Below are 14,781 nucleotides of genomic sequence, written 5' to 3'. Positions count from 1 at the left end.
CGACTGCAGTATCCTGGCCTGAAGAATTCTGTGGACTGTATAGTCTATGGGATCGCAAAGAGATACAACTGAACAACTTTCACTTCACTTAACTTCATCTAGTCTGTACAGTTGTCTGGGTCTAAGGCAAGCTATGCCCAGCCCAGGCCTGATGGCATTGATCTTGCCCTGCCTAATTCTCAGTGGTTCTCATTATTGATATTGTTGTCCTCAATATCTAAGGATGACTAATGCTAACTCAAAGAGGGCAGAAGTCCCACATCTTGAATGTTCTCCCAGTGACATCTGACTGCCCTGACAGCTTTAACCTTCTATCCCCTGGGGAAACCAAAGGGCAGATCCAGAGCATTCACTATATAGAGAGTGGAAAGGGCAACCACAATCTAAAGGGTTATTTGTAGGGGAGTTGCTGAGTAGAGTGGAACTATCAGTGTTCTCTAACCAATAAGCCCAGTTTTGGTTTTTTTCCCTCAGCTTTGGTATAATAAGCTAGAAGCCATATATCATAACTTATTTCTTAAAAATAAAAGGCAAGGCAGATAACACAAAAATGGCAATCATCAAAGAAGCAAGTTATGGAAATATAGTCAGTTCAGTTCAGTCGCTCAGTCATGTCCAACTCTTTGTGACCCCATGAACCGCAGCACACCAGGCCTCACTGTCCATCACAAACTCCCAGAGTCCACCCAAACCCATGTCCGTTGAGTCAGTGATGCCATCCAACCATCTCATCCTCTGTCGTCCCTTTCTCCTCCTGCCCTCAATCTTTCCCAGCAGCAGGGTCTTTTCAAATGCATCAGGTGGCCAAAGTATTGGAGTTTCAGATTCAAAATCAGCCCTACCAATGAACACCCAGGACTGATCTCCTTTAGGATGGACTGGTTGGATCTCCTTGCAGTCCAAGGGACTCTCAAGAGTCTTCTCCAACACCACAGTTCAAAAGCCTCAATTCTTCGGCACTCAGCTTTCTTTAGAGTCCAACTCACACATCTATACATGACCATGGGAAAACCATAGCCTTGACTAGACAGACCTTTGTTGACACAGTAATGTCTCTGCTTTTTAATATGCTATCTAGGTTGGTCATAACTTTGCTTCCAAGGAGTAAGCGTCTTTTAATTTCATGGCTGCAATCACCATGCGCAGTGATTTTAGAGCCCAGAAAAATAAAGTCAGCCACTGTTTCCACTGTTTCCCCATCTATTTGCCATGAAGTGATGGGACCAGATGCCATGATCTTCGTTTTCTGAATGTTGAGCTTTAAGCCAACTTTTTCACTCTCCTCTTTCACTTTCATTAAGAGGCTCTTTAGTTCTTCTTCACTTTCTGCCATAAGGGTGTTGTCATCTGCATATTTGAGGTCATTGATATTTCTCCTGGCAGTCTTGATTCTAGCTTGTGCTTCCTCCAGTCCAGAGTTTCTCATGATGTACTCTGCATACTTATAGTCAGTTAAATGTAAAACACAAATGCATAAAATTTAAGGGCAAGCTATCCCTAACATAGAGAAGAAAGCTTATGCAAACTTTATAGGAAGTTTGTAGAAAAGCCTATTGTTCCATTAGTGGAATTGAAATAATATGTATATATGTACATGTTTAAGTAGAGTATATATATATATATGTATATATATATATATATGCACAGCGACAAAACATGACAATAAGTGTATTTAAATCTTGGTGATTTTTGACATTAAACATCATTTGAAGCACTGTGGTGTTAACTATCCTAAGGGGAGCAAGAATGCATGATTATTTCAATTATACTTGCCTATGAATATTTTCTCTTGATATTAACACAATGAAATTTTTCCTTTAGGACCTTTTTGCTCTTGATGTGGAACCCTATCGATACAGTGGTGTTAACATGACAGGGTTCAGAATATTAAATACAGAAAATACACAAGTCTCTTCCATCATTGAAAAGTGGTCCATGGAACGGTTGCAGGCACCTCCGAAACCCGACTCAGGTTTGCTGGATGGATTTATGACGGTATGAATACCCACTTTAAAGATAAGTTTGCGTAATTCAAAGTAACATTACATAAATTATGAATCCTCTGGATCCAAACTTTGGTTTAGTTATCAGTGTTAAAGGCATGCTATCAGAAGCACAGTTGCAAATAATTCTATTAACAAAAATTTTCTAAATCTATTTTACATGGTAATTTAGACTTTTATCCATGTATCTCAAAAAGCATTACAACTACTGTTAGAATACTACAATGTAAGGGATTTCTCTAGTTAGTTAGTGCCATATATAGGATAAATTAGAGACTTGAAAAGAAGATATTAACCTGAAAGTTATCCTTCTGATCTTAACTACCAATATACGATTACTCTTCACCATGTTGATTTCTGATATCTGATGTCATATAAACGACAAAATTTTCCCCTGAACTTACTGTTTAAGTTTCCAGATTAACCAATAATCACACTTGTTATTTTCAAGTCTTAGTTTTAAACCTAAAATCTACATTAATGCATAAACCATAAAAGGATACATTCTTACATAACTTTTGTTGCTTATACCAGTTCTGCCAATGAAAATCTAATGCAATATAGGTACATAATTTCAAATTTTCTTATAGCTATGTTAAAAAGCATACACAAAAGATAAATTTCAATATTATTAATTTATTTTATTTAACCCATTATACCAAAATGTCATTGTTTATACAATCAATATAAAATTATGAGTGAGATATTTTACATTCTTTTTTTTAACTAAATCTTTGAAAGTTGGTTTGTACTTGGCACTTTATGTGTTAGTTCTGACTAGTCATACTTCAGGTTCTCAATAGCCAAATGTAGCTACTGGCTACCTTATAGGACCAAGTAATTTTATACTGTACTATTTAATAAATTCTAAATGTCTGATAAATTCTCATTAATCTATTTTCTTTAAACAAAGTTACTGCTGTAATTTAGAAAATAGCTCAGTACTTTGGCAATATTTGTATTTCCTAGGTCATTAAAAAGTATCTTTCTAAAGGGAAACTTTGTAAGCAGAAACATCCTCTATCCTGATGTGTGGAAAAGCCTTTTCTACTATAGTTGCGATGTTCGCATTAATTGTTTCAATGGGGCTTCAAAGTATGTTTTTAATGTTGTAGCAAAATAAGGGAAAATTTGTTATTTCTTTTCCCTTTGAAGAAGATTTAGTAATACAAACTGAGTTTCTTCACAGAGACTGTGAAAATAAATAAAATAAACTACTAGAATTTGAAAATGTCTTATATCCACATTAATTAAAAAAAAAACTTATGAGGAGAATTCTACTCCTTTGTATAAAAATAGGTGATTGACTAGTTCTAGTGTTTTAGTTTTATCTTAAGTTTTATTTGAGAGACTTTATTGGGAGGAAAATACATTACCTAAAAATGAAGGTATTTTTCCTCTGAAGTACATCCAGATTAAAAATAAAATACAACTAAGAATTAATTACAAATATTATAGTTTATCCCCAGTTTTAAGATGGTGAATCAAACTTTTGGCACCTAATAGACAATGTTACTTTTAAAAATTAAAATATATACTACCTTTTATATTATTTTAGTCATGTATATACTTTTCCATATATGCTTTCTAACTCCTTTTACCTTTCTTTAATTTCAAGATGGATTTTGTTATTCATTATTCAAAACGTTGTCGAATGGTTTTAGGAAAAGTATATTAATAAGTATCATGACAGTCTTAACACTTTCATACTTTAAGACTTCCACTGATGTGTCCAAGAATTAGTGTCCTTTTTTATATATATCAGAATCACAAAAATTATCCAGCCTTACTTTTGTACTCTGTATTTCTGTATGATTCCTGTATGATGCTACATGTCATCCCCTGAAAATTCAAATAACTTTAAGTAGACTATTGAAAGAAGATGCATTCAAAGGAAGGTAAATTAATTTCTTATCTAGAAAGGTAAGGGCTCTCAGAGAGAATTGATTTTCATAAAATGGATCAAAAAGACAAGAGTGTTAGGATGAATGCAGTTTGGGTTTTTTCTTTCTAGTCCATTCCTCAGTTCTGCCCTTCTTCTGTACTGACAAGTAATTTAGTGGGAATGGAAAAGTGATAGAACAAAAATGCATTGATGAGAAAATGATTAGCCTATTTATTGAAAATTCTGGGCATTGTATATAATCCATAGATATTGACATCTTCAGAAGAATTTCTAATGCCAACACTCTCTTCTTTGTTGTAGTCATGAAATAACTTTTCAAATAGATCTTAAATAAGAAAAAAGAAATAAAGTATAAGAGATAATTGCCTTTTTATTTATATATTTTTATTTGAGTTTCTGGAAAATATAAGTTTCATCAGAAGGCTTAAAGGAGAACATTTTTTAAATGAATGACTGAAGATAAATTTCCCTATGTGAGCATTTTCTGGAAATTTTTTACCTAAAAATGTCTGCCAGGTATTTATGTTTTTATATTTATAAATAGAGCATGGAACACAAAGTATTTTGGGAATAAACATAAAATTCGCTCTCAAAATAAAGACCTTTTAAAATGGATGCAGACTGATGACTTTTTTTTTTACAATTTTCCTTTTGGAAAATTGACATTATCTTTTAAAATATTTTCATTATATAGTATTATATAATATAAAAGATTATATGTAAGATATTTTATTATATGAAATTAATTAATTATAAATAGTGCAGGCTTATTAAAAAAAAACAGTATGAGATCTGTATAAAAATGTTGGTATATTTATACCTTGTATGAGTATTCTCTTCTTTTCCATTTAAGTTTATATTGTAAGCATTGTCCTAGTTATTAAAGGAAAAGAAATTAATAAGCTATTTGCTCTGTGAACAGAGTAAGGAAATGAAGAGGATTCTAGTTAGAAAAGAGAAGAATTATAGCCTAGCATTGTAAAGTTGGCAACATTCCCTTTAGTCAATTCATGAGATCTCAGTGTTTATATATCCCTTGTTCTTTTTTTTCCCCCTATGGTCCCATTAAGAAATAGATATCAGCAAAATCCCTAGAGTTGGAGCAAGACCTATTATTATCAGTATCATAGTCATTTGTCACTATGTAAGATCACAGTGCTTAGACTTTCACTTTCTTTATATTTGAGCTATAAAAAGGAACAATGAATGAGATTCATAAGAATTTTTCTGGTTGACTTAGCACCTTAATTGACCCCTGGGCTAAGTATTTATCTGCTAAGTGACTTGAATACAAGACTATTTCTCCCATAGTTGTAGTTCCTTCTTCAATGGTCTAGGACATCTTATTAAAGGTATTAATGTTAGTAGTAGCTCAGTAGAACTTTATCTTTATTTGGTATAAACCCAATCAGGAAACCAAGTCACATAGTACATCCAAGCCTGATCTCATCAGAAAGGAAGGAAGCCCAACCCTCTTCCTTCACACAGATAAAGTTTTGTTTTTAACTCCCATCACCTTTCTTCCACTCTTTCCCATGCCCACAAACTGCCAGCCAGGTAGTGCTTTAAGGATCTTCCCTAAAGGACATGGCTACCAACTCCTTGGAGAATCCAATGGACAGAGGGGCCTGGCAGGCTACAGTCCATGGAGTTGCAAAGAGGCAGACGCAGTTGAGCAACTAACACAGACATGAACCCACATCATAAAACCCTTTCTCTACTGCTCATCCTTTATTAATTATTTTACATATCCATCCCCTTGGGAGTGGGAAAGTCCCCTTCAGTGAACATTATCACTGTCCTTTACCCCATAATCAAATGGCATTTCACCCCATCTTCTGACCAGATGTCTATTTTCCCAGGCACAATTACCATAGGGTGGGAATTCACTTTTTTGAACTCATCAGAGTTTGGCAATGGTTACATTCACCAATTGATTATTCATCAATTGATTTATTGAGTTTCCAGCAATCTTAGTTTAAGATAATAAAATCTAGTACAAACACCTCAAGGTAAATTTTAAATTCAGCTATATCCTGGAACTCCTTCCCAGTGCTCCCAATATGCCATGCATCTTTTTTTTTGTTTCTTAGTTAGAGGATAATTACTTTGCAATACTGTGATGGTTTCTGCCATACATCAGCATGAATTGGCATTAGGTTTACATATGTCCCCTCCCTCGTGAATATGCCATGAATCTTAATAATTAACAAACCTGTAATCCAGGTAGCTTACAAATACCATTCTTAATGTTGATATATAATACTACATGTGTTCCTTGACAAGGTTGCAACGCATACATTATTATTGCAACACATATCAATAATGACTGTTGATTGGCTTTGTCATTCAAATGACTATGGGGAGGTTATTGATTTTGGAAATTGAAACTCTAAGATATTTACTTCTTCATTGTCTTTCTCCTCTCTTCACATCCATCCAACAATCAAACACTGTCAAATTTATTGTATCAATATCTTTCTTAACTGTATTCTCTTTCCACTCCCGGAGCTATGCCTTGATTAAGGACCCCATGGTCTCTCTCTCAGCTGTTGGAGTCGTCTCCTCACTGAATTCCACTCGTAACTAACATCTCTCCTACACTTACCTTTTTCCTAGTGTGATCTTACCAAAACATTACCTGTGACTCCTTGTCATTTGCTAGGTGAAATTTTAGCTCATTTGCCAAGCCTTCAAGGCCTTCCATGATCTGGCTTCTGCTATTTGTCCAGCCTCATATTTGCCTACCCTCTGCTCTTCCATCTCACCATCTCACCCTGGCTGAATCAGCAGTGCTGATACACCTCCTTATTTTAGTACAGAATATCCTCATCATCTGAACCACTTACCCCTGTTTGAATGTCTGGTGTATTCCTACTCATGCTCTAATTTTCAGGACTTATGTAGCATTTTCTATGAATTTACTCTGAGTCCTCTAGATATTTCAAGCATGTGCACCTTTATGCACTTGATATACAACTCCATGTTAAAATTTAACTCTGGGACTTTCGTTTGTTTTCATGCCCCTTTCTCAATAGATTGTAGGCTATTTCAAGGCCAGAATTAGGTTTTGTCTGTCATTCCTGAAGGCCCTAGACTAAGTTCAGTAACCAATGCAAAGCAGGGGCTCATCATGAGGGATGACTGTGTGCCTGAATAAATGTGTGGGTTAATTTGTTTTAATCATGCTGCATGTGTATTCTAATCATTTCCCCAAATGTGTTCTGGAGAGCTTTTTTTAATCTACCCACTAGTATTTTATTATCAAGATATACAATCACTTAGAAAATTCAATTAGGCTAGTCTCAATTATTTGTTAGAATAATACCTGAAAAGACAAAAAATTAGAAGTGCTTTTGATTGAATAGTGAAAATTTAGTGAGTTAGAGTAGTTCCCATTCTCTTTTACAAAAGAAGGGAGGATATTTAGAAGGGAGGTGAGTCTTTATGTATTTAAATTCCAGTGTCCTCCTAATTAAACATTATTTCTTTATAAAAACAGACCATGATCCATAAACTGTTATTTCTTTCATCATTTGATTTATTTAAAACATAATGTCCTGCATATACCTCCACAGCAGGGAGTTAGCTCATGAAATAAGGGGGCACAAGTGATCACTCTGTTACTGTACAAAGATTTACCTTTAGAAAAGTCAATGAAAATAGTACTGCAGAGAAATAAAGAATGAACGGCAGGCTGTCATTTGTTGCTAGAATTACAATCTGCCTTAGCTGTTGTCTGCTTGTCTTAATTAGCTGTAGCTACTTTATTTGATTCAGTTGAAATGAGAATAAATACAGGACTTTGCCAGACAATGGGTCGAACTAACTTGCCATTTTTTAATCAATAAAGACATTTTCAAAAGGGTGGTTTTATTTCATATGCCACTACAATATCAAAAGTATAAAAAGTAACACTATAGTGAATTAATTATCCTGTCTTTAATCAGCTTTATTCATGAGTATGTTGTACACAATACTCTGGATTTTACACCAGGACCTCAGGGTGGTAATGAAGTCAGTACTTCTGTTTCCTCAAAGAACTTAGGGAACTGACAAAATCAAAAGACTGTGGATGTCTTACTGATCACATCTCATATCTTTATCAGTACAAAAATCATATTCCAACTTTAATTTTTAATTTCAAACCAATTTGGTATTTCTTTAGTTGTTCTAGTTCCTAAATTCTCTTTCAAGTTCTTGTTAAAATCCCTTGTTTTCCACACTATTTTGTGACAGCAAGGACAAATATATATATTTACCAGGGACTTTAGATAACTTCTTAGCATTTTGCTGAAAATGTGTAACATTTCACAAAGTTTATTTGCATAACTGATATTTTCACTGTGGTCTTTACCACAGAAGAAATGTTTTGTGGTCTGTATTATAAATGAATATGGCAGAAAATATTTCCATAAGATGTTTCAGGGTATGTAATGAAGTCATAAGCACAACACATTTACATTTGTATATGACTGATTTAATGAATAGTAAAAGGACATGAGTATGTGGCAGGAATAAGAGAATGGTCTTGTATTTCTTCACTTTATATACCTATTAATCTTCCTTTATATACTAAGCTGCAAGTTGAATCTGAATATAAATAATTGAGATGACTTGGCAACCTCCATTTTCCATTAACATGGAAGATTCCATTTAATTGCCTTTGTTCACTGGCACATTAAATAATCAGCATTTATATAAAGCTGATAAAGAGATGAAGTTTCCATTTTAAGTAACTGTTTTTTACATGAAAGATGGCAATAATGCACTTCCTTCATAGTTGTGTTATTTTTTAGGTCAATTTTAAAACCTTCCACTTGTAAAAAGTAAGATTGAATCAAAAGACTTGCTATCCTGAAAATCAAAATTTATCTTCAAAGCATTGATCTGAGATCATGTACTACAAACTTGTAAAGGATTAATAGACTTCTGTTCACAGTTTTCCTCAGCTCTTTATTGTATATTTAATAGTTAAATAGTTACTTATGTATGTAAATAATCACAGAGGGTATGAGGAAGTGTATTTAAGCAAAAGTCTGTGTTGTTCAGAATGAGGGTCCCTCAAGTGATAGTCAATGACAAGAATACCTAGAGAAGATGATGGCCAATTTTCTGACAAGAGGGCAAAATTCGACATTCCAGTCTGGAAATTGCAACATTCTGAGATTTATGACTTCACATTTGTACTGATCATCAGGATAGAATTGAAGCAATGAATGTAACCTTGAAATTAAAACAAACAAACAAACAAGAACTTCCAAGCAGATCTTAGAGGTAAGGAGTCATCCAATTTGGGAAAGCAAATACAGTGCCCACTACAAAGGGAATGTGCATGCATGCTCAGCTGCTCGGCTGTGTCCAACTCTTTATGACGCTATGGACTGTAGTACACCAGGCTCCTCTGTCCATGGGATTCTTTAGGTAAGAATACTGGAGTGGGTAGCCATTCCTTTCTCCATGGGATCTTCCTGACCCAAAGACTGAACCCACATCTCCTGCATTGCAGGCAGGTTCTTTATCCACTGAGCCACCTGGGAAGCCAACAAAGGGAGGTTCGTGACATTGTACAGGAGACAGGGATCAAGACCATCCCCATGGAAAAGAAATGCAAAAAAGCAACATGGCTGTCTGGGGAGGCCTTACAAATAGCTGTGAAAAGAAGAGAAGTGAAAAGCAAAGGAGAAAAGGAAAGATATAAGCATTTGAATGCAGAGTTCCAAAAATAGCAAGAAGAAATAAAAAAGCCTTCCACAGCGATCAGTGCAAAGAAATAGAGGAAAACAACAGAATGGGAAAGACTAGAGATCTCTTCAAGAAAAATAGAGATACCAAGGGAATATTTCATGCAAAGATGGGCTCGATAAAGGACAAAAAAGGTATGGACCTAACAGAAGCAGAAGATATCAAGAAGAGGTGGCAAGAATGCACAGAACTGTACAAAAAAGATCTTCATGACCCAGATAATCACGATGGTGTGATCACTGACCTAGAGCCAGACATCATGGAATGTGAAGTCAAGTGGGCCTTAGAAAGCATCACTACGAACAAAGCTAGAGGAGGTGATGGAATTCCAGTTGAGCTATTTCAAATCCTGAAAGATGATGCTGTGAAAGTGCTGCACTCAATATGCCAGCAAATTTGGAAAACTCAGCAGTGGCCACAGGACTGGAAAAGGTCAGTTTTCATTCCGATCCCAAAGAAAGGCAATGCCAAAGAATGCTCAAACTACCGCACAATTGCACTCATCTCACATGCTAGTAAAGTAATGCTCAAAATTCTCCAAGCCAGGCTTCAGCAATATGTGAACCGTGAACTTCCAGATGTTCAAGCTGGTTTTAGAAAAGGCAGAGGAACCAGAGATCAAATTGCCAACATCCTCTGGATCATGGAAAAAGCAAAAGAGTTCCAGAAAAACATCTATTTCTGCTTTATTGACTATGCCAAAGCCTTTGACTGTGTGGATCACAATAAACTGTGGGAAATTCTGAAAGAGATTGGAATACCAGACCAACTGACCTGCCCCTTGAGAAATTTGTATGCAGGTGAGGAAGCAACAGTTAGAACTGGACATGGAACAACAGACTGGTTCCAAATAGAAAAAGGAGTACGTCAAGGCTGTATCTTGTCACCCTGCTTATTTAACTTATATGCAGAGTACATCATGAGAAATGCTGGACTGGAAGAAACACAAGCTGGAATCAAGATTGCCAGGAGAAATATCAATAACCTCAGATATGCAGATGACACCACCCTTATGGCAGAAAGTGAAGAGGAACTAAAAAGCCTCTTGATGAAAGTGAAAGAGGAGAGTAAAAAGTTGGCTTAAAGCTCAACATTCAGAAAACGAAGATCATGACATCCAGTCCCATCACTTCATGGGAAATAGATGGGGAAACAGTGGAAACAGTGTCAGACTTTATTTTTGGGGGGCTCCAAAATCACTGCAGATGGTGACTGAAGCCATGAAATTAAAAGACGCTTACTCCTTGGAAGGAAAGTTATGTCCAACCAAGATAGCATATTCAAAAGCAGAGACATTACTTTGCCAACAAAGGTTCATCTAGTCAAGGCTATGGTTTTTCCTGTGGTCATGTATGGATGTGAGAGTTGGACTGTGAAGAAGGCTGAGTGCTGAAGAATTGATGCTTTTGAACTGTGGTGTTGGAGAAGCCTCTTGAGAGTCCCTTGGACTGCAAGGAGATCCAACCAGTCCATTCTGAAGGAGATCAGCCCTGGGATTTCTTTGGAAGGAATGATGCTAAAGCTGAAACTCCAGTACTTTGGCCACCTCATGCAAAAGTTGACTCATTGGAAAAGACTCTGATGCTGGGAGGGATTTGGAGCAGGAGAAGAAGGGGATGACAGAGGATGAGGTGGCTGGATGGCATCACTGGCTTGATGGACGTTGAGTCTGAGTGAACTCCAGGAGTTGATGATGGACAGGGAGGCCTGGCTTGCTGTGATTCATGGGGTCACAAAGAGTTGGACACGACTGAGTGACTGAACTGAACTGAAGAAAATAAGCAATTGCTTTTTTTTTTTTTTTTTTTAACTGGAGTTGCTGCTCAGGTTAGAATAAGGCTAACAGCAAGTTTAACATATTGTTAAGTGTCCTGGATTAGAGAAATGGATTGGAAAACAGTGGAAGATAAAGCTGGAATAAAAGTTTTACATATCAATTAATTGTACACTATTTACCATATAGGAGTTCAGAATAAAATCAACATAAAATAGTAACTGAAATTATTAAAAACAGAAAGTAAGAGATGACATTGAGGGCCTATAAATAATAAGAAATATTACTCAGATACATATTCCTAATAAACTGCAGAAAAGTCCTGGGGAATCAAGGGTAATTCTTATAAAAGACAATATTTCTCTTTACTGGATCTGTTTCTAAAATGGAAAGACAGAGTGGATCTATTTATAAAATGTACAAAATATGTTTTCTGGCTATTTTGCTTTGAGAGTAAAATACTCAGCTACATTCTGTAATTGAGTATAGAGTACAGAATGAGAGGTAGGAGACTGGTCATAAGTACTATCAAAACTATGTTTTCCTGTATTATTCCATTTTTATTCATAATTTTAGGAATTTATTTTAGGCATTTTATTTTTCCTTTTCATAATTTTGGAATTTATTTCTAACAAATGTTAAATGTAATATTGATAAAAGATATCTTGGCCTTACTAAATCTTTATACAATAAAGATTTAAAAATAATAAATAGTAATATAAATTTTCATTTATTTAAGTACTTATATTTATATGCCTTATATAAAAACAAACAATATAACATGTATATTAAGGATTTATATAAATTTCTATTTAGATGCTGTCGAATAGTAAGCTATATATTTTTATTTATTTACTAGAAAGAGTGATACTGGCTGAAATATTAATAGTATAATTAGCATTTATAATGTATTACCTGAAGATACTAAATATATATAAGATTTTGCTAGATTTTCATTATGAAACGTTAACTATAAACTATTTATAAATACTTGACACATTAAACTATAACCATAACCTACCATGCTCTTCAGTCCATCATATTCTCCAGGCAAGAATACTGGAGTGCATTCTCCAGGGGATCTTCCCAACCCAGGGATTGAACCCAGGTCACCTACATTGCAGGCAGATTCTTTACCACTGAGTAGGCAGCCTACTAAACATAACTATAAAACTATTCATTTATAAACAACACATTTAACTATAAAATTCATTAATTTTGGACTCAATGTGCTGCGCTTAGTCGCTCAGTCATGTCCAACTCTGGGACCCCATGGACTGTAGCCTGCCACGCTCCTCTGTCCATGGGGATTCTCCAAGCAAGTATACTGGGATCTTCCCAATCCATGGATTGAACCCACGTCTCCCACATTGCAGATGGATTCTTGAGCATCTGAACCAGCAGGGAAGCCTTTGGACTCAATACTTCTGCCAAATTTTAACTGATTTTCCTTCTTCACTATTGTGATTTGTAAGAAACAAATTGCAGCTTTTTGTGTCATGCTCAATTTTAGAGGATTTTATTTAAAATTGAGATAGATGGAAAATATTGCAAAGAAATTGACAACCTTATATAATAAAATTTATATTGTATATAGTAAACAACTATTATAACTGATATTTTCCATGTAAATATATACCATAGTAGTTGTTGCCCTCTTTTTTGTTTTTAAATTACCCAGCTCTGTATCTTCGGAGAAGGCAATGGCAACCCACTCCAGTACTCTTGCCTGGAAAATCCCATGGACGGAGGAGCCTGGTAGGCTACAGTCCATGGGGTCGTTACCAATGCAGAAATTCTCTTGCTTGATCCAAAAAAATTACCTGATTCTGTTAGTAGAAATAAGAGCATACACATATTAAAGTGTGAATATTAAGAACCATAGGAAGTATAAGAGTCCTAGGAAATTTGATCCAAGCAATGACTTTGCATATAAACTTTGAATCTAGTTCCTGTTGCACAGTATAATTTGTATTGACAATCTCTGTTATAAAATAGCCTAATTGTGAAATCTATTTAGTGCTTACTACATCCTAGTGCTATTATTGCCTTGTAACAACATCATGGGAACAGTTGTAATCCTCATTTTACAGATGCATACACATCGAATATTAGATTGTATACAAAGGAACATCCCAAGACTATAGTCAGAAGCATATAAAAGAATCCTTAAGCATCCAGAGGTAAAAGTTTTGTGTGTGTGTGTGTGTGTGTGTGTGTGTGTGTGACTCAGTCATCTCTGACTCTTTGTGACCCTGTAGACTGCACCGGTCAGACTCCTCTGTCCATGAAATTCGCCGCGCAGGAATATTGAAGTGGGTTGCTCTTCCCTTCTTCAGGAGATCTTCCCAACTCAGGGATCGAACCCAGCTCTCCTGCATTGCAGGCAGATTCTTTACCATGTGAGCCACCAGAGAAGCCCAGAGCTAAAAGTTAGGCATGATTAAGTCAAAACCAGAAAAGAATGTTACATGTATTGCTTATTCTTAAACTTTAATATATAGTGCTTCATACCACTTCGGGTTGAGATGATGTAGTTGGTCAACTAAATTCTTTCATTTCCTTCACAAATAGATTAAACCAAGAGAGAACAGAAGCCAACATCTGAATCCAATTTCTAACCTATCTAATACTGTTATTTTAAGCAAGTTACTTAATTAACCTCTTTGAGCCTCACTTGTCAAATAGAAATAATAAATTTTAGTGTGTTGTCCTAAGGATCGAAGAGATAATGAATTAACATAGAAAAATATTGTAAACCTATCCAACTTTTTATAAGTATAAGCTGTATTATTATTGCCTCCTCTTAAAATCTCAATGCCTTACAAATATAAAACAAATTTTGAAACAGTGCTTATAGCTTAATTAATTCAATCATATTATTTCAGCATCTTTTGTTATCTCTTATATACAGTAGCACTGTAATAGATATGTGGTGTGTGTGTGTGTGTCTGTTGGATGGTTAATTGGCATGGAAACCTTGAGAAGCATTCACACAGAATCTTCTTAGTATTAGAATCTACTAGTCTTTTCAAAAAAATGAGCCCAATTGTGATAATTTAAAATGTTCTATTTGAATGATACATCTTTATTTAACATGTTTTAATATCTAGTTAGAATTTATGAAATTGTATGTGCCATTTATTTCCTATGTCAGGTCACTTCTTTTTTAGGTTGAGAAGATGGCTTATCGAGCACAGAATTAAAGGATGGGTTTTTACTTGAGATTTTTATGCCAATTTTAGAAGATTATGAAATCACTTCTGTTCTCATTTTAGGACAAAATTTTTGGAATCAGAATCATCTGTCTATTGATACCAAGGTCTGCTTATTAAATCTTCCTTTGTAAACTT

General features: G+C 35.1%; 1 protein-coding gene across 13 annotated transcripts in view; it reads left to right on the top strand.

Moving 5' to 3' along the window:
• Positions 1-14,781, top strand: part of GRIK2 (glutamate ionotropic receptor kainate type subunit 2) — a 753,908-nt gene that overhangs the window by 362,099 nt on the left and 377,028 nt on the right. For all 13 annotated transcript variants that reach the window (XM_055535376.1, XM_055535384.1, XM_055535379.1 and 10 more), the window contains one exon: positions 1,822-1,995. In XM_055535376.1, coding sequence (XP_055391351.1) covers positions 1,822-1,995 — 174 coding nt within the window. The remainder of the gene's footprint in view (positions 1-1,821; positions 1,996-14,781) is intronic.

The sequence above is a fragment of the Bubalus kerabau genome, chromosome 9 (assembly GCF_029407905.1).
Source record: "Bubalus kerabau isolate K-KA32 ecotype Philippines breed swamp buffalo chromosome 9, PCC_UOA_SB_1v2, whole genome shotgun sequence".
In the NCBI taxonomy this organism is placed as follows: Eukaryota; Metazoa; Chordata; class Mammalia; order Artiodactyla; family Bovidae; genus Bubalus; species Bubalus kerabau.
This window is presented reverse-complemented; position numbering and strand designations above follow the sequence as displayed.